The 20,446-nt window shown below is 41.4% G+C and overlaps 2 protein-coding genes and 1 non-coding gene across 5 annotated transcripts in view; 2 read left to right on the top strand and 1 right to left on the bottom strand.

Annotated features, from left to right (window-relative positions):
• The first annotated feature begins 566 nt into the window (after positions 1 to 566).
• Positions 567 to 671, top strand: LOC126087601 (U6 spliceosomal RNA). Its single transcript, XR_007519783.1, has one exon. It is a non-coding gene; the product is annotated as a U6 spliceosomal RNA (small nuclear RNA).
• A 6,208-nt stretch (positions 672 to 6,879) lies between these two features.
• Positions 6,880 to 20,446, bottom strand: part of METTL9 (methyltransferase like 9) — a 50,799-nt gene continuing 37,232 nt past the window's right edge. For 2 of the 3 annotated variants that reach the window (XM_049902938.1, XM_049902935.1), the window contains exon 5: positions 6,880 to 7,593. In XM_049902938.1, the coding sequence (XP_049758895.1) occupies positions 7,388 to 7,593 (206 nt within the window). In that variant the 3' untranslated portion in view covers positions 6,880 to 7,387. The remainder of the gene's footprint in view (positions 7,594 to 20,446) is intronic. The other variant, XM_049902937.1, reaches the window with a different exon arrangement.
• Positions 10,277 to 19,970, top strand: IGSF6 (immunoglobulin superfamily member 6). The gene is made up of 6 exons (XM_049902939.1): positions 10,277 to 10,393; positions 13,896 to 14,255; positions 16,550 to 16,656; positions 17,317 to 17,367; positions 17,746 to 17,826; positions 18,926 to 19,970. The coding sequence occupies exons 1-6, from the start codon at positions 10,297 to 10,299 to the stop codon at positions 18,965 to 18,967; spliced, it is 738 nt and encodes a 245-aa protein (XP_049758896.1). The 5' UTR covers positions 10,277 to 10,296; the 3' UTR covers positions 18,968 to 19,970.

The following is a 20,446-nucleotide window of genomic DNA, read 5'->3' as shown; positions in this document are numbered from 1 at the left end:
GAGGCAGGAACACAGCCCGGGCGCCCCCACCCACCGCTGGCTCGGGCGCCAGCACCTGCCTCCAGCTCCGCGACCTGGCCTTCCCTGCGGCGGCCACTGGGGAAACTGAAGCACAGGGAGCGGTAGGGGTCACCGTTCCGCCTGAGGCTTCTTCACTAGGCTCGAAGCGTGCCAGACGCGGACAAAAACTCACCCCCTCTCGCCTCTTTGGGATCCAGCAGCCAGGCAGTGAGAATAAAAAGCGCGAAAGACACAGCAACCAACTGCAATCTAGGGACCTTATTTGGATCCGGTTTCAAACTATTAAAAAAAATTGCTGAGTGAAGTCAGTCACAAAAGGACAAATATTGTATGATCCCACTTATGTGAACTACCTAGAATATGCAAATATATAGGGACCAAATTTTACCAGTGAGGGAGGGAGAAAGAGGGAGTCGTTTGTTGAGGGAGCGCTGAGCTTCTGTTCAGGGTGATGGAAAAATTTGGAAATGGATAGTGGGAATGGTTGAATAAGATAAAAGTAATTAATGTCACTGAACAGTACATGTAAAGAATGTGGAAATGGTGCTCACTTTGGCAGAGTGTGTACTAAAATTGGAAGGATACAGAGAAGATAAGCGTGGCCCCTGCACAAGGATGGCACACACATTCATGAAGCATTGCATATTTTTACATCCAAACACTTTGAGGGAGCAGAGTAGCTGAGGCCGGGGCCTGGAGGCCATGGTTTCGGGGACATCTAGGTCAACTGGCATAACAAAGTTTATTAAGAAAATGTTCTGCATCCCACTTTGGTGAGTGGTGTCTGGGGTCTTAAAAGCTTTCCAGTGGCCATCTAAGATGCATCAATTGGTCCCATCCCACTTGGAGCAAAGGAGAATGAATAATACTAGAGACAGGAGGAAAATATTAGCCCATGAGACTAAAGGACCACATAAACCAGAGACTCCACTGGCCTGAGACCAGAAGAACTAGGTGGTACCCAGCTACCACCAATGACCGCCCTGACAGGGAACACAATAGACAGTCTTGGACAGATGGGGAGAAAATTGTGGAGCAGAGCTCAAATTCACATAAAAAGACCAGACTTAATGGTCTGACAGAGACTGGAGGAACCCCTGAAACTATGCCCCCAGATGCTCTGTTAGCCCAGAACTGAAACCATTCCCAAAGCCCACTCTTCAGACAAACATTAGACGGGACCATAAAACAAAAAATAACACACGTGTTATTTTTCTTAGTTCAATCCAACACAGGAGACCAGATGGACAGCTCCTGTCCGAGGCAGAATGAGAAGATGAGAAGAGACAGGAACTGGTTGAATGGACACAGGGAACCCAGGGTGGAAAGGGGGAGTGTGCTGTCACATTGTGGGGATTGCAGCTGTCACAAAACATGTATAAGTTTTTGTATGAGAAATTAACTGGAGCTGTAAACTTTTACCTAAAGCACAATAAAAAATAAAAATGTGGAAATGGCAAACGTTTTATATCTATATATAAACATAGGTGTATATATATATATATATATATATATATATATATATATATATATATATATATATATATATATATATATATATGAGCCAGAATCGATTTGATGGCAACAAGGTGTGTGTATATATATATATACACCCTGTTGCCATCAAATCAATTCCGACTTATAGTGACCCTATAGGACAGGGTAGAAATGCCCCATAGGGTTTCCAAGGAGCGGCTGGTGGATTCACACTGCTGACCTTTTGGTTAGCAGCCATAGCTCTTAACCACTGCCATCAGGGCTCTCACATATATGTACACCACAATTTTTAAAAAATTATAAGACAGTTGGAGAAATGTGGTCACTGGCTATTCAACAGTTAGGTTTTTTAGGTGTGATAATTGTAATGTGCCTATCTTTTAAGAGTCCTTAACTCTTATGGATATATATTTACAAAAATGAAATATGTCTGGGATTTGCTTGGAGCTAGTGGAGACCAAGGAGTGGCAGAAGTGTGGATGAAACAAGATTGGTCACGTGTTGATAAGTGTTGAAGCCGGACAAGGAGGGTTTATTATTACCTTCCTTTCTTTTTTATGTGCTTGGAACTATCCATAGTAAAGATTTTTAAGATGTTCCATTTTTATAATGGATGTTTAGACTCTTTGGTCAGTAATAGTGGTGCTCACGGAATTATGGGCTGAGTAAAGGTTATTTTCATTTTCTGCTTTTTGCCTGTCTGTATTTTCTACCTTCTTTGCAATGAACATGTCACTTGTAATGAAAAAACCAGTCGGAGTTTATGATCACAGCCACAGCCACCTTATAAGTAATAGATAATAAAATGGAGGTGGCAAAATCAAGTAGAGGAAAAGCCGTTTTGTTCTTGCTGAATATAAAGAAGATTGTCAACGTATCCTCAACCACCTCAACTCTACCATTTGAAGAAGAGTTCAGGATTCAAAGGCATTTAAAATCAATATCCTGTGTTGACTCCTAAACTGGATATAAGAAAACAACATTTGGGCATAGAAGGGAGGATGGTGAAACGTACGTTGGACATGTTATCAGGAGGGACCAGTCCCTGGAGAACATCATGCTTAGTAAGGTAGAGGGTCAGCGAAAAAGAGGAAGACCGTCGACGAGATGGATTGACACGGTGGCTGCAATGATGGGCTCAAGCATAGCAACGACTGTGAGGATGGTGCAGGACCAGGCAGTGTTTTGTTCTATTGTATATAACGGTCTCTGAGTCAGAACTGACTGGATGACACCTATCAACAATTTGTTCTTAGTTATTTTCCAGAAGTGTATAAGACATCCCAATTTTACATGATATTTTTTGGAGAAGGGTGGGATCTTTATTTTTCATTTTACATGTATTGAAAGAAATTTTAAAGTGCTTTTGTAAGGAAAACTTGTCATTATTTAATTCATGTAAATACAGCGTCCTGACTCCAAAATACAAAAGGAAATCGTAAGTACTAATTATGTAATAATATTCTCCTAATTCTTCAAAAATATACAATTCCATACCACAAAGAAGTATTTTCATATCAGTGAAAACTGACTCCATCTCAGTGATACCAACAAGCATAGCAAGCTACAAGGCACAATTTACTAGTAAATGAAGCCCAATGCTGTACAAGTTGTACATAAAAACAAATGATGGTACTATATTTTAGTGAAGATTAATAATTTAAAATGCAGGCAACAAAATGCAATGTGGTATCCTGAACTGGTTTGTGGAACAGAAAAAAAAGATCATTAGCGGAAAAAACTAAACCCCAATAAAGTCTGGAGTTTAGTTAATAGCAACGTTATCAATGTTTAGTTTTGACAAACACACCATGGTTATGTAAGACGTTAACACTATGGGCAACTAGGTAAAGGATAGAGCTCTGGTGGGGCAGGGGTTAAGAACTCAGGCTGCTAACCAAAATGTCGGCGGTTGGAACCCACCAGCTGCTCCCTGGAAACCCTGTGGGGCAGCTCTATTGTGTCCTATAGGGTCGCTATGACTAGAATCGACTCGACGGCAACGGATAGTAGATAGTAGCGGACACAGAATATCAAGGAGTTCTCTGTACTATCTTTGCAAGATTCCTATAGATCTAAAATTACTCCAAAATAAACTTTATTTTCAAAATTAATTCTTAAAAACAAGTGATAAGTTAGAATCAATTCCTACACAGAAGACAAAGAACACAGTTAGAAAAACTGATAAAAGCAGCAAAGCATGATCAACTGCCTGTGCGGATAGCTGTGATATATGTGAAATTCCTCTGTCATTACTGTGCTATTCACTGTTACCTCGCTATTGACTGTCTCATCATCTGCTAGTTGCAAAAAGGCAGGCTGTTCAATTTTATATTGCAGTAATATTTCCTTAATGATTCTGGGTGCATTTTTTTCATTTAGATCACAAATGTTTCTTAGCGTGGGTACAGTGTGAACTCCCTTCTGCCAATCTATGATGTTGTGTCTTTGAGAAGAGGTTAAGTATGTGAGCATCCTGATTGGGATGAATCAATGATGGGCCCGATTTTATGCTCAGTGGATTCCTAGACAGTACAACTCAGCAAGAACCACCCTAATTCAGTGCAGTTTTCCAGCTGTTATATGGGTCCGTTGGATAGAAGGTCATTTTTCGATACTTCTTGTTATTAGTTGCCGTCGAGTCGATTCCGGCTCATGGTGACCCCATGTGTGCAGAGTAGAACTATACTCTGCAGGAATTTCAAGGTTGTGACCTTTCGGAAACAGATCGCCAGGCCTGTTTTTTCAGGTGCCTCTAGGTGGGTTCGAACCGCCATCCAGGGACTCCTCTGGATGATTACCCATTACCATCTATTCCAACTCATAGTGACCTTATGGGACAGAGTATAACTGTCCCATGAGGTTTCTAAGGAGCAGCTGGTGGATTTGAACTGCCAACCTTTTGGTTAACAGCCAAGCTCTTAACCACTGTGCCACCAGGGCTCCTTTGGATACTTAGGCATCTACAAACCTGGTGGATCACGTTAGCTACTGGAAGCCCGAATATGCTGTAGTTTTTTAGAGAAAAAGGTTGGCGGTAGACCTTAACGGTAACCAAGTGGTGCCAATTCTCATGTTTTGCATCGTGCTTCATTAAAACACCAAAAAACCAAACCTATTGCCATCAAGTTGACAGCAACACTATAGGACACAGTACAGCTGCCCTGTAGGGCTTCCAAGGCCCTGGTGGACTAGTGGTTAAAGCACTTAGCTGCTAACCAAAAGGTTGGCAGTTCAAACCCACCAGCTGCTCTGAGGGAGAAAGATACAGCAGTTGGCTTGAAAATGCTATGGGGCAGTTCTACTCTGTCCTACAGGGTCACCATGAGTCAGAATTGACTTGATAGCAACAGATTTGGCTTGGCTTTTAGTTACTCTTACGGAAGCCGACTTCCCATCTTCTGCAAAGAGGCTGGTGGGTTCGAACTGCCAATCTTTCGGTTAACAGCCAAGCACTTAACCACTGCACCACCAGGGCTCCTAACATGTCACATAGAATGGCAGAAAATACCGTATTGCTCTTAACTGCTCTGCAAAAGGGAGAAATGACTAAGGGTATTGTACCTTCGTTCCTTCACTTTTATGAAATAAGCATTCTAAGCACCCAAGGGGTTTACAACTGCAGGTGTAAGGAGCTATGAATCACAGGTGCGGCTTACATTTCTTTTCTCCGTGACCTCTGAGGTCAACTGGTTAGCTTATTTTGACCACAAATAGAGCTGTTCTCCAGCACAATCTCAACTTGATACGAAGCACTTACACAAGGAATGGTGCAGACAAGAAGGCAGCTTTATTGCACTTTGGAAAAAATAAACATGATTCCATTTGGAGGGAAGAAAAGCCATTGACACTCAGTAAGCAACACTGCCATCTAGTGGAATAGTGACATACCATCAAGCTTTTCAAGACCAGAAATGAAATGGGAGTAGATCTGCTCATTTCATTTTCACCATAAAATGGCCCTTTTACTAAGCTGGCCTTCAGAGGACCTCAGATTTTCTGGAGAAACCATTTTTATCTCTGAAATTCATAGATGTGCTTTCTCTGCATTTCTGGGTAAAGTATGAGTGGTTTTGTTTTTCTTAAATCCACCATCAAATTCATTTTCAATTTGAAAGTTAGGAGACACATTGGGGCAACCTGCCTCTTTGAACATCCATCACTCTCATTCGACAGTCTAAATGCAACCCCTGATTACAACAGACAGCTTTATAAAGAAGCAAAACTCAACTGTACAAGAACTACATTAAGTTTACTCATTTCCTCGTTCTATTTTTACAATCTAGGGTGCTAAGTATTTGCACTTCACTTATTTGAATTCCTGAAAAAAAGCATTAGAACACACCAATAACAATTTTGCATAAATCACATTAACCCAACTCTCATTATGACTACACAATAACAGTGGAAGATATTGGTGTGAGGACGTGGAAATGCTGTTCCTAGTGAATAATAAATTCTTCTCGCGGCTTTAATTCTCCTTTATACCCAGGTGTTGCAGTAAACGTGTTGATGACTTCCAAGAGCATATAAATGAGAACACTTTAATGAAACACCTGGATGAAGGAAAGAAATAAAGTTGTGAGAATAACATATTGTTAATAACCACAATCTCGAATCGGTGTCCCTGTTATTACTGAGATTTCAGATTCGGGATTTAAGTGCTCTGCTCTTTGGAATATCCATATTGGTTATTGATCTTGCTAATGAGTTCCTCTCATTGCAACATTTCTGGGTATCTGGCTGGAGGCACTCACGGATTCTAGAATGCATGAGTCTGACATGGTCTTCATCAAACCGTGTTCTTGGCAAATGGTAAACTCAGTTAAGGATTTCGGGAAGAGCCAAGTTCTAGGAAAGAGGTATACAAGTGCAGAGTAAGAAGTTGAATTAAAACATTTTTAGGCTGCATTTTGTTGGCAGACACAACGGAATGTTTCAATTCGGAGAACCTGAGATTGTCCAGAAAAAGAAAGTTCTGAATGTGTAGGACATAAGCTATCACGAAGTCAGAACCCAGTGGCTTGCATTTCTCAAAGCAACACGAATTGGGGAATGTGGGTGGAACCTGGAATACTAGATCTGAATAGGGTTGTTCTTTTTAGGGTGTCCAGACTGCCTCAGTGTTCACATTTTGCAATAATTCCCCGTCTGAAGCCTTCTTCTCCCAAGCTTCACCGGGCAATGAGCACTTGTGTGCGGTGCCTTGATGGGGACTTTCCATGGATCTATCAGGGGCTCGGAGCAAGGAAACACCTGACCCCAGTATTCAAGTTATCTGCTACTATTTGGACACCCCTGAAGCCCAAGCAACTGAAAATGCTAGGGGAGCCTTGTATTAACTCAAACATGATGCCAAAGTCATCTCAGAAAAAGTTTATTAGCATGATTAAAAACAGTTTCTTGAATAACGACAGAGAGAAAGAATTTCTAAACATGGAAGAGTATCAGTGGCAATACCTCATAACCAATGTTTGGAACTGAATGGACAGCTTTATTGCCAGTCTTCATTTTGCTGAACACAATCCATGTGCTGGTTCCATGTGAAGTCATGACTATTGCTTTGTCTGGGAATGAGTCCCTACTGCAATTAAGTATAAAAAATATCTTCCATCATAATTGGAGTGTGACCTGCATTGCTGAGTAAAGAGCTGATAAAAATCTTCAAAGAGTTGGGTTTTTGTTTTTTTAAAAACATTCCTTTTACACACTACAAAGAAATAATTAGTATTTTGGCTTTTTAAATTCCTACATGATACTTAGAATGGCAGTCCCCAAAGGCCCTCCCCTTCACATAATCGTGAACATAGACCCTCTTCTGGAGGGTATATTCTTGGGGCGGACTCTGAAGACTTCGGACTCCATGTGTTTATACTGGTTTGAGAACAAAGACAGCGTCATCCAGAACATAGTAGTCATTGTACATGTCGCCTTCACACAGGTATGGCAGTCTGGTGAAAGCTTCGATAACAAAGCCAGCTTTTCTGAAAACTTCCGGCAGACTATTCACTTGTTCTTCCCAATTCTGTCCCTTGATTTCCAAAATTTCTGATGGTTTCTCCCACTTGCCACCTACTAAAACAAATAAGAACATTAAGTTAAATTCTTGAACAAACAAGTTATTTGAGGAGGGAGGCACAGTGGGTGATTTTATGAATTGTCTCCTTTCTATCTCACAGGTACCCCGTGAGGTAGGTGGGCAAAAAGATACAGACCGAGAAGGGCTAAAACTTGCCCAAACGTGCAAGAGTACTGAGTGTCAGACCAGAACTATAATCCCAGGCATATTAATGGACCCGAACCAACACTCACCTTCTCTTAGTCTCAGGTATTACGCTCAGATTGGCTGGGATGTAATGGTCAATGGGTTCAAACAACTCATCACTAATTATGGGGATATCAAAGCAGAGAGTAATAGATAAAACTTGAAAGAGGGTTTTAGGACATATGCAATAAAGTACCACCGCTGTGGTCAACTTATGCAACTTTTTACCTAAGGAGGTTTATCAGTCTGAAAATAGGGCCAGGTTCATGAAGCATTTTCATTCATAAATGTAGATCCCCAGTGTGTTTTTCAAGGGAAGCTGATCCACTCCCTAACTTTTCAGAACAACTTCAGAAAAGCAAAGCTCCAGGACCAGAGGCAGAACACTAGAATGGATGAGTCAACCTAACATTCCTTAGAATAGTGACTAAAGTCTGTATCAGTAGTTCTCAAACCAGGGTGGGGTGGGCAGGAGTAGGTAAGGTCTTCAAAATTCACATACAAATCAAGCATCGACTACAGTACACAAACACAAAGGTAAGTGTTGTCGTTAGTTGCCACTGAGTCAATTCCAACTCGTGGCCATCCTGTGTGTTCAGAATTGAATTACTCCATAGGGTTTTGAAGGCTGTGACCTTTCAGAAACAGATCACCATGCCTGTCTGCCAAAGCACCTCTGAGCAGGCTCAAACTGCCAACCTCTCAGCCAGTAGTCAAGCGCTTAACTCTCTGCACTACTCAGGGACTCCACAAAGATGGTAACATATACAAAATTCTCGCACACTTTTAGATGCCATGGGGATGTAAAAACTACACATATACTTGAAATTGCCACAAAATTCAGACTAAGAATAACTTGTGAGAAATAGATAATCAACAGCTGCCAAAGATACAAACACTACAGTGGAAAGACTTTTGGTGGCCTAGCACTTGAACCCTCTTCCTGTGTGTGTGGGGAATTTCCGGCCTGGAGACTTGGTGGTAGATTAAGCCTGGGGAGAAGCTCTGCCAGCCTCCTTGCAGTAAGAGCCGTGTGGCACGTGGCCTCAGCCCGTCTTAGTCATCTAGGCAGAAATACCACAAGTGGGTTGGCTTTAACAAAGAGAAATTTATTTCCTCAGTCTAGTAAGCTAGAAGTCCAAATTCTGGGCATCGGCTTCAGAGGAAGGCTCTCTCTCTCTGTCGGCTCTGGAGGAAGGTCCTTCCCGACAATCTTCCCCTGAAGTAGGAGCTTCTCCATGCAAGAACCCCCAGTCCAAAGGAAGCACGCTGCTCCTGGCACTGCTTTCTTGGTGGTATGAGGTCCCCAGCTCTCTGCTTGCCTTCCTTCATCTCTTGTAAGACAAAGGGTGGTGCAAGCCACACCCTGGGGAAACTCCCTTTACATTGGAACAGAGATGTGACTTGAGCCAAGGGTATGAAATCCCACCCTAATCCTCTTTAACCACAGGCAAAGATTATGATTTATAACACATAGGAAAATCACAAAATGGAGGACAACCACACAATACTGGGAATCACAGCCTAACCAAGTTGACACATACTTTTGGGGGACACAATTCAATCCATGACAGCCCCAGACCTGGAATGAGGAGTTGATGACCAAGAGAAGTAGGCTGTCAAGGTTGCTCTGAGGGATGGAGCAGTAGCGGGGAGACCAAGCTGCTAGGACAGAGCTGAGGGATGCTGATGGTGGTGCCTGGTCCATGACAGTGTTTGGCATCTGATGCTTGGTGGCAACAGTGTGCCTGCTCTTCAGTGGAGTTTTATAGCGTGACTTGGGCCATTCTTCCTGGCTGAGGATGCCAGACACGATTCTCCAGTCCTGCCAGTGACTCTGAGCTACTTGAACTCGTTTCAATACATTCCTTCTTGCTCAAGTCTACCTGAGTCAGTTCCTGCTGCTTGCAAAAAAGAACCTCACCAACAAAGCCTCTTGGTGGGTGTGGGGTAGGGGCAGAAAAGTCGGCCCACATGTTAAAAAGAGGTTCTCAATCTCAAAACTAGGACACAACTAGTTCATGGTACACAACTTATGTCTTCGCTGTACCACGATGTCTCGTTTAATCCGTTTTCTCTGGTCTCTACATGAAGACGCTTGTGCTTCTACTCGATTTCCAGCAGTTACTGGCCCACCCGCACTTGGCACACCATAGGTGCCCCCGAGGATGACGGGCTGAACTGCTCTGGAAATTTACAGTGCCAATTATCTGTCAAATAATACTCTTGGCTGGGAAAGTGCACTTCGTGTATATCAAAATCTCACTCAAAACATCTAACATCTACGAGGATTTGTCAAATCCAAAAAAAAAAAAAAAATCCCGTGAACACTTGGAAATGTGCTCCTGGTTAAAATCTCAACTTTAAATGGTGAAGCTGAGCTATAAACAAGCTTTACACAATTTCGAAAAGTTCCTGATTATGGTTCCTTAATAAGAGTTCCTCTCTTCAGTTCTTCCTTCCTTTCTAGAAAAAAGCACAAACACACAAAAACCACCTCTCATTTCAAATGCATGCTCCCACATGCACACACACGGAACGAAATGGAGACCGCCAGCAGAGGCAAGATAATACTTGGTCTGGAAATCAATCTGATTCTATTTTATGTCGGTAAGCTTCTTCTTTTTAATCCTCCATTTTATTTAAATGTATCGCTGTTTTTCGCCTAATGCATGTATACCTTAAGCTCCTACAGATGAATTGTTAGATGTACAACATACTAGAAATTGTCTAAGGCAGTGTTTCTTTTTTCCCCAGAAAAATAAGGTTTTTACAGAATGGGTGACAAAAAGTTTTGTGTTAACCTTGAAAATTCCCCTTGCTATTAGGCTGCTTTAGAAAAGAGCACTTCACCAGGCAAAGGGGTGAGATACTCCTAAAATCACACGTAACCAAGTCAACAAATTACTTTCCCAGACAGGCAAACTGGCTCTGCACATACTAGGCAGTGAACAATATTGGCTGAATATTTTCAAAGAACAATGTTTCTGAGAAGGCAAATCTCTATAAATGAAAAGCAGTTGATCGTCAGGCCTTTAAAAAAGAAAAAAAAAAAAAACATGGCTCCTTTCATAGAGACTAACCATCCCATAATATATGTGAAAATATTCCACCTATACCCCTTTTTTCTCTATGGAAGGGAAAGCACATCCTATATCACAGTCTAACAATATCAGATTTGCCCAGAGAGTTTGGGTGATAGGGCAGAGAAAGGGGTAGAAACCCTTAAAATTAATTTTCTCGAATCTATAAAGAAATACACCAAAATGTTAACAGTGGTTATTTTGGGTGGTAGGATTATGGGTGATTTCTTGCCTCTACTTTCGATAGTATTCTATTTTTCTAATCTGTATGTATTACTTTTTTGAAGATAAACTATTTTAACTGGTGTCATTTGAAAGAAGCATTCTTCTAGAGATACTTTCTGAAAGATGTGTAGATAAAAAGGTATCTGGACTTTGCCCTGAAGTAATCGGGGAGTGGGGGAGTTCTTGGGAGAAAGAGGACCCAAGATTGGGTTGAAGCCGGGTAAATGGCATGGGCTGCACTGTATTATTCCAGCTCCTTCTATGTTTGAAATTTTCCATAATAAATTTTTTTTTTAAGTATCAAAAAAGTAGTTCTCTGCTTACTAACTTGGCTTTTACAAATAGTAAAATGCTATTTTTCCCTCCACCAAACAGATAAAACCTTTCAACTTTGTTTCAGAGAGTACAGTGTTTTTAGTTAAAAAAAAAAAAAAAAAAATCCCATGAGACCTCTTAAAAGAAATTCTTCGCAAGAGCAGGCAGTGGTGTAAGACTTTATCCAAGCTTCCCTATTTTGCTAATGTGTTGCCTAACCAGTGTGGGCAGGGGACAAGCAGTTCCCTAGGAAACCCTCCCAGATGGTTTTCTCCCACACTCAGGCTAAGTATGCAGAAGTCGCAAAAAAGTACAGATATGAAACCCCAAAGCCGCAAATATTTCTTTTACCCTGTGCTCTTCTCAGAAGAAAGTGTTAAAAGTCAGCTTCCCTTTTAAGATCGTTATCTGAAAGAGGATTTGTGATGGAGACACTGTTCCTTAACTTTGTCACCTGCTGGCAGAATCCATTCCATTTCAAATGTTCCCACAGATAATGAGCATTATTGCGTCATGAAAAAAGGCAGGTCCTCCCTGTTAATAAACACCTGAATGGCCTTCCGGCTTCACAGGCCAAGGATTAGAAGGCCAAGGTGGTGAACTCAACCTCCATATCTTGGGAAGCCGCACGGCAGGGTGCAAGAGCCCCGGACTAGGCGTCTAGTCCCAACTCAGCTACCACCTCGCTAAGGGAGGCCAGCAATTACCTCTAACAGGAGCATATGCCACTGGGAACAGGGGTAGTGGCAGCGCCAGCAGAAGAAACCTCTAACTTTTCTTTAAATTGTATTTATTTTGTTGTTGTTGAAAATATACACAGCAAAACATATACCAATTCAACTATTCCTACATGTACAATTTAGTGGCATTGATTATATTCAAGTCGTGCAACCATTCTCACCCTTCATTTCTGAGTTGTTCCTTCCCTCATTAACACAAACTCACTGGCCCCTAAGGTTCCTATCTAATCTTCTGAGTTGCTGTTCTCAATATGATCCCATATAGATAGTTCTTAAAAAAGCATAATGCTCAAAACAGACCTTTTTCACTAGTTAAGTTAAACTATTGCTCAGTTTTAAGAAGATTTAATCGGAAACTTTTGGTTTAAGGTTTAAAGATTATCTCAGGGCAATAGTTTCAGGGGTTTACCCTCCAAAACCAAAAAACCAAACCCAGTGCCCTCGAGTCGATTCCAACTCACAGCGACCCTATAGGACAGAGCAGAACTGCCCCATAGAGTTTCCAAGGAGCGCCTGGCAGATTCGAACTGCCGACCCTTTGGTTAGCACCCGTAGCACTTAACCACTATGCCACCAGGGTTTCCATCCACCCGCCACGGCTCCATAAAGTCTTAGAGTCTATAAGAATTTCAAATTCTGTTCTGCATTTCCCCCGTTTTGGTCAGGATTCTTCTACAGAATCTTTGATTTGAATGTTCAGTAGTGGTGGCCAGGCTCACTATCACTTAACCAAAGACCAAACCCGTTGCCATCGAGTCAATTCTGACTCATAGCCCCATGTGTTACACAGCAGAATTGCTCCATAGGGTTTTCTTGGCTATAATCTTTATGAAAGCAGACCACCAGGACTTTATCCTGCAGTGCCACTGGGTGGGTTCGAACCGCCAACTTTTAGATTAGCAGCTGAGTGCAAACCATTTTTGCCACCCAGGGACCTTGATGTGGATAATACTATCTGCATTTTGCTAATGAGGACACTGAGACACAGAGAAGTTAAGATCACAGAGCTAGGATTCGAACACAAGTCTGTGCTCTTTAACACAATACCGTTAACCAAATAAGATAAAAGCCACAAGGGAATGCAAAGTGGTGTATGAGTGCCAGGTAGAAATAAAACTTGCTCAGCATGGCGTGGCCAGTTCCTTAGGCCTCTGCTCAGTAATCAAAGCCGTGGCAGGCTAAGTCAGAACTGTGTTTCCACAGGTGCACCTCTTGCCTCAGGTCTCCTGTAGAGACACCAGGCTCACAAAAGACCAATTGTGAATTGCTCTGACTTCTTGGCGATCCCAACCCCACAGGGCAAAATATCCCTGCCGCTCTGGTGGCTCTATCAAGGCAGGAACATTTGTGTCAGGAGCTTTGATAAACACTATCACGCTGAATACAACACTCCAGTGAGGCAAGGGGTACAGACGAGGACACTGGCTCTGAGAGACTAAGAGACTCGCACAAGATCTAAGGAAAGCTTGTAAGTAGCCGAAGTTCACACTGGCTCCCAAACCTGTGGCTCCAGGTCTGCTTTCACGGGACCCGCCTCATCACCAGACAGCACTGCAAACCAGCAGGCTAAGGTCAGGAAACACCAGGACCACTGGTGTCTAGTTTTAAAGTCCTTGTTAGTGCTGGAAGTAAGCTAAGAAAAAGAAAGGAATGGCTGAGATCCTGCCCTGAAAATGCAGGTAAGACAGAAGCCTAGGCAAACTGAAGTGCAAAGCCAGCTAAACGGCGCTCATCTGTTCTCTCCCGCAGGTGCTGAGGGCGCCTGTACTGTCTCTGTCACACAACCATCTCATCTCGAAGTGGACTACACTTATGAGGCCATTACCATCGAGTGTACCTTCTCCCCGGCCGGATGCTCTACAGAGCCACCAATTAGTCTGTGGTTCCGCTATGGTGCTCACCAGTCAGAGAACCTGTGCTCACATGGATGCCACCGTGAGACTGACAAGTTCATGGTCAGAGAGTCCCTGGCACAGAACCAAGTTTCCCTCACTGTAAACAGGGTGACTTTGAATGACAGTGCAATTTACATCTGTGGAATAGCATTTCCAAGGTCAGTGGAACCGAAAGCCAAGCAAACCGGAGGAGGTACCCTATTGGTGGTGAGAGGTCAGTCGGTTAAAGCTTTATTTCAGTACATCCCATTTTGCTGAGACCTTTAAATTCATTACACCACTTACATGCAGAAATTATGAGATAAATTTCCTGGCTTACTACCCTAGTCAGTGAAAGGCATGAGCTGGGGACAGGTCTACCTGAGGTTTAGATGACAGAACTGCTCCTACTCCAACTCCATTTCCCTACTCCACCCCCATCATCTCCCTCCACAGACACAAAGTCAGTGTTATGTCGGGTGCTATATTCTCTCTCAGCATCCAGACTTTACTAGTGAAGGCTGTGATCTTCCTTTTCATATATTACAGTGACTTGGTGTAATGAATCGACCAAGTCCAAAGGGAAACCCTGTGGGTCAGTTCTACTCCATCCTACAGGGTCGCTATGAGTCAGGTTTGGTTTGGGGTTTTTTTCTCAGGAGCTGGTCTGGCACTGTATCCCTAGAATGATGTACTGGAGAAGTAACCAATGATTGGACCCAGAAAATGATGCATTATGGAGAATAAACACAAGCTTGGGAGTCACTGGAGAACCCCTGACCCTTGCCGTTCTGTCTGGATGGCAGGGAATAAAAAAGGGTCAAGGTGGCTCTGGCTTCCTGGGATTTGCTACAACCCAAGACTGTCCTCACTCAAGTGAGGACATCAAAAGGCTGTGGAAGGGAATATTCTAGCTAAGTCCTACCAGTCATGCCCCAACTCATTCCCTTGCGTAGTCTGAAATAAAGAAATTTTAGAGGCAAAGCTTCACATCATTCCAGGGGAAGGAAAAGAAGGGCAAGAGCCCCTTGCTTTATGTGGATCTCTTGCCTTAAAAAGGACTCTGGTAATGATGAGCACTGAGATCATTAAATCATGAACTCAAAACCAAACCCAGTCATTCGGTTTTAAAATAAGACTTTGGGGATATACAAGATCATCTTGTATTATAATTCCTGTTTTCAATTATTAGGGTTGTTCTTTTAATAGGGTTGGGCTTTGGATATTTGAATGTCATTTAACTTGTCTTAGTTTCGTCTAACCTGTAAGATAAACTATAAATGACTTAATACACAAAGTACCTTTAATAGTGCCTGAAGCCCCTGTGTGGTGCAAACGGTTAAGTGCTCAGCTATCAACAAAGAGGCTGGAGGTTTGAATCCACCCAGAGGATCCTCAGAAGAAAGGCCTGGTGATCTACTTCTGAAAGGTCACAGCCATTGAAACCCTGCTCTGACACAGATGGGGCTGCCGTAAGCCAAGGCTGACTCAGCGGCACCTGGTTACGGTTACCGGCATTATAACAAACACAAAACAACTCTGCAAATTTGTATGTTTCACTGCGTTAGTCTTCTTTAAAAAAAAATTTAGCGAGAAGAAAAATGACTTTTAAAGAGATGGCCATCTCAAAACTGCAAATTTATATAAAACAGGGATTCCTTTTTAGGAGCAAGAATTACAGTATTGCTAAGACAGGCCTGGCAATTTCCTGCTGTTCTACAGAGCTCCTAATTTAGCACTAGGAACTTCTCTTAAAGTTTTATAGATATGGCCAATTTGTTAGTTTTAGAACATCCCAGGATGACCATCTCTGAGATATTCTGTTGAAAAGTACAGATTATTTAGGCAATAATCATAAATCTAACTGTATTTTATACTTCAAATAATTGGGTACCTGAAGGCATGACATGTTAATTAATCTGGACCCCATCACAGGGCACTCCCTGCAACGAGGGAGAAATTTAGGATGTGAGGATGGATTTGATCGTTCTGTTTCCAAAACTTTACTGTAAAGAAGAATGTGCACTTTTAACCATGCCTTGTCTTTTACGTGTGCCCTGAGCACTGAGACCCTATTCACTGTGCATTCAACACAGTTCCAAGAGTACAAATGTCAGCATTCTATTAACAAATACATGTGGAAAGATCTTAACTCCAGAAATGGCCTCTTGGTGACACCTGCACACCATTTCTATTAAAAGAAATGTTAAATGCCCTTGAACAGTCTTAAAATGTTTATCTAACCTTAAGTAACACTCTCCATAGAAACAGTGATTCTTAGCATTATGACAAATGGTTCACTGAATTTTTAAATACTTTTATTTTTAAAAATAAGTCACATTTTTGGTATAGCACATTTCAGGAGCTGATGAGCTGGTTTTAACTATGATATACTTGAGTGTCTTTTGAATCAAGATACCGGCTATGTCACCTCTAATGTGTAGTTAGAATTGTACTTTACATATATATATTTACAAGAATATGTTTCAATAGTGACTACGGCTCTTTCTGTTTTTGTAATTAATAAAGAAACGAAGCTTCTCAGCAAGGAGCTACGGAACACGCTGATAGTGGTCTTATCGCTGCTCTGCATCTATGTCACTGCTGTGGGTGTGATCTTCATAATCCTCTCCACAGTAAGTCAAATCCCTTGCTCTGGATGGCCTATAGCCTTGAATATTACCATAAGGAAATAATTTCTCTCTCTGCAGACACTGTGAGCCTCATAAAAGAGCTCATCTAATTCACATCTTCCTTTGGATTTGTAGGCACACTACCTGCAGGAGAGGGCTGCAGAAGAAAGCATACTTTTTTATCACAAAATAATTATTAAGCAAAATACATGATCTGCAGTATCTTCTCTTTAAAGCCAAGCAGAAGGAAAGAAGAATAGGAGACACTTTTTGTTATAACCGTATTACATGCTATCTTTCTGCTGGGGATTGGGAGGGAGTTATGTGTTATCATATGACAGCCCTAAGAAGAGTCTTTGGCAGCAAAAAGGGCTTTGACAAAGAGACTAGAAACTCGCTTCAAATATCCGAAAAGGCCTAAACTTATTGAGAAACAGTATCTTCTGCTACGCACGCGTTCTATTAGGATCACTTCAAATCTTACAGTCAACACCAGTATGGTTGTTAAATTATTTTATCAGTGGAATAAAAGCACCTCAGAAATGATATGAAAATTAACTCTTACTGTATATCATTTAAGTATTTAATCTTATTATGGCGTGAGGTATCTGCCACAATTGTCTTGAGTGCATAAAATGTTATAAAACTTTCCTTTTTTGGCAGTCAAAATCTAACACCTTAAGGAGCCAAGAAACGGAAGAAGAGTCACAAAAGGTACAGCCCAATACCTGTAAAATATTTTAAAACTATGGCTAGTTGTAATGGTTTCAAAGCAGAAATATTTTAAGAAACATACCATGGTCATCATGGTAACTTTCAACCACAGATAACAACATATCCTATTGCTGAAAAACTCAATGTAACCTTCAAGTGATAAACTGTGATTTAAATTTGACGGTTCTCAACCATAAATTCTAGTGAATGTACCACTCACAAAAGACAAGCGTTAACTGTAGGTGGAGGTGCGGGGGTGGAGGTGGGGGAGGTTAGTTTCTAAGGCTGGTGGCAGTAAAGAAAGAACAAGCTCGGATAATGCTGCACCATCATCGCTTCCAGCCCTAAAAGATTGTTTTTTCTCGTTTTGATTTATAGAAGATGAGTGCTCGGCGGATTTTTCAGGACATTGCACAAGAATTATACCATAAGAGATACGTGGAAAGGAGCCACCAGCCTGTAAGTGTAACAACAGCAAAATGATGCAACGCAGGTATAACGGATGTTTGACTAAAAAAACACAGCGCATGGGGACCTCTCGGAAACACACTGGACACAGGCAATGTTTTCAATATAGATAAGGATGCTTTCATGGATAAAAAGCTACTTTGTGGAGCATTTTGCATGCAGTAGCAGGCATTAAGTAGATGTCACAAACATTTGTGCATCAAATCAGATAGGAAAAGTGCTTGTTTCCGATAAGGGAAAAATAATTCACATTAGAAAAGACCCAGCTAATGAAAACAGGAAATGAGTTTCTTCAGTGTCTGGCATTGGAGTGACTGAAAAAAGTATTTACTATCGTTTTTAAGATAAAATTTTTAGGAAATATGTAAAAAAAATTTTTTTTACTATTTGCATAAATATTTGCATAATCTAAAACACATTCTGTCAGTGTTCCTTTAAAGTCATATAAACAGGTCTTTCAAACTAGATAGTGTTTTCAAGGGAATAGGACAGTCTGTTTCCACTAGGCATGATCAAATTGCTCAGATTTAAATTCAGAACTATACAAAATAACAAATTTATATGCTAGTGTATGTGTTTTCCTCTTAAAAGCAGCCACGAGAGCAAATGCCACAGGATTCTCATATGAGATTTTTTTTAATCCAGCTTTGAAAAAAATTATTCCCCCAGGAGAGAATATTGTCCAAGTAGTCATTCTATCCTCTAATGTATACGTAAAAACAAAGAAAATGGTCTAATCGCATAAGATGCCATCCTGTATAGTTATAACTGCTGGTTCATACTTTTTTCTTGAGGCTGCAGCACCTTTTTCAGCAAGGAGGCAAGGGTAAGTGACCTAAAGACAGGCTTAGAAGTAGAATTGTAAATTCCTAAGCCAGGGCTTTGACAATGACATGGGAACAAGAAGATTATTTTTTTCAGTTTTCACATTCTGCATTAAATATAGGGAAAGTGAAAACCTGGTCATTAAGATTACTGGAAGGGTAATTCAGACCCGGAATGTAGGACAAAGTGGTTGTTTATATGTTACTTGGAGCATGGTGTTGTATGGTTACATCACCGTAAGCGTGGCTTGTATTGACCCTTGCAGGAGAAAGACAGCAACACATACGAAAATGGAAGAGCACTTTAAAATCAGGAAAGACAACAGAAATGTTTTAATGTTCAACTAAGCCACTGAAAACCCAACTCCAGAAACCATGGCACTGTTAACGGACATACACCAATCAGGACTTTTGGGCAACTGGCTGCGAAAAAGGATGCCTGAGTATAGAAAACTATGACTAATCGGCAATTATCAAAAAATATTAAAACCCAACAAAATAGAACTGAAAAATACTTCCAGAATTCACTAGGAAAAAATCTAAGCAGCCACCATCTTCAAAAACTTCAATTTTTATAATATAGATCCTATGTTTCGTGCAACATATGAGGCCTGTGATGACCGTTACCCTGAAGAAGATTCAAAGTCACAACACGTGCCTCAGCCTTGAGTGGAAGAACTATCTTTTTGGACTGTGGAAGTAGTGGGAAAATTGGATTAGGCTGGGTGGAAGGACGAAAGGAAAGAAGGGAAGAGAAGAGAAAGGAAGCAGGGAGGGAGGTGGGAGAGAGGGACGGAGTAAAGACTGATTTAAGTGGCCAAATTAAACCAGGGCGAAAAATTCTTTCCTCTGATATTGCCATGGGGCAACAGCACAGAGCACACTTTCCTGGCAAGGTATGCAAAATAACTCACATCACGCTATCAGCAAGGAGTGAGACTATAATAGGAGAGAGAATACAATAGCAAAAATACAGAAAATCCAAAGTAGACCTTGACTGAAGGGTAAACAGAGAAAGCCTCAGAAGAAATAAGCCACGGCTGACTCTAGATGTCAGTGTGGTACCAAATACCAGCACCAGGAAGGCCGTGTGAAATGCACAGTACTAATTTGTGGCCAGTTTAGGGGTGGGTAGGGCAAGGGTCGGAATCGACTCCACAGCACTGGGTAGGGCAAGGGTACGCATGGAATTCTTTAGCATTTCACTAAGAAAACATGATACGGGTTGCTCTTTGAAAGCTACATCAGTGTAAAAAATCTAAAGTACCCACAAGCGTACATTCACTATTAAACATGAATTACAACCTGTGACATCTATTTCATTAAAGTGTTTCTTTCAAACCGCTATTAAATAAGGTAGCATTTTAAAAGGCTCTCTATCCATTGGAAAGTTTTTTGCATTGATGGCTTAACTCAGTGATCTCCAACTTTTCTGAACACACAGGCCAGTAAAAAGTGGAAACGGAGGGAGCATGTAACCTCATTTTATGTGCGTACGTGTGGGTGTGCACGTGAATATGTATGTATATGTGTGTAAATGTGTTTGCATGTACATACGTGTGTGTACACATATGTGTATCTTAGACACAAAAACAGAAATTAAACAATGGCATAAAAAGCAATATAAACCTAAATGCTAATATTTTCTTCCTATATTCCAAAATAAATTGTCTTGTGTAGTCCCTGCAGTATACGCCCCCACCCCACTTTGGGGAACACTGGCTTGGATGACATAAATGAACTTCTAAACTAGATGGCAAAAAAAAAGGCAAACACTAACTCCATCT

The sequence above is a fragment of the Elephas maximus genome, chromosome 12 (genome assembly GCF_024166365.1).
Source record: "Elephas maximus indicus isolate mEleMax1 chromosome 12, mEleMax1 primary haplotype, whole genome shotgun sequence".
Classification (NCBI taxonomy): Eukaryota; Metazoa; Chordata; class Mammalia; order Proboscidea; family Elephantidae; genus Elephas; species Elephas maximus.
The sequence above is the reverse complement of the archived record's forward strand: the minus strand, read 5'-3'. Positions and strand labels throughout refer to the sequence as shown.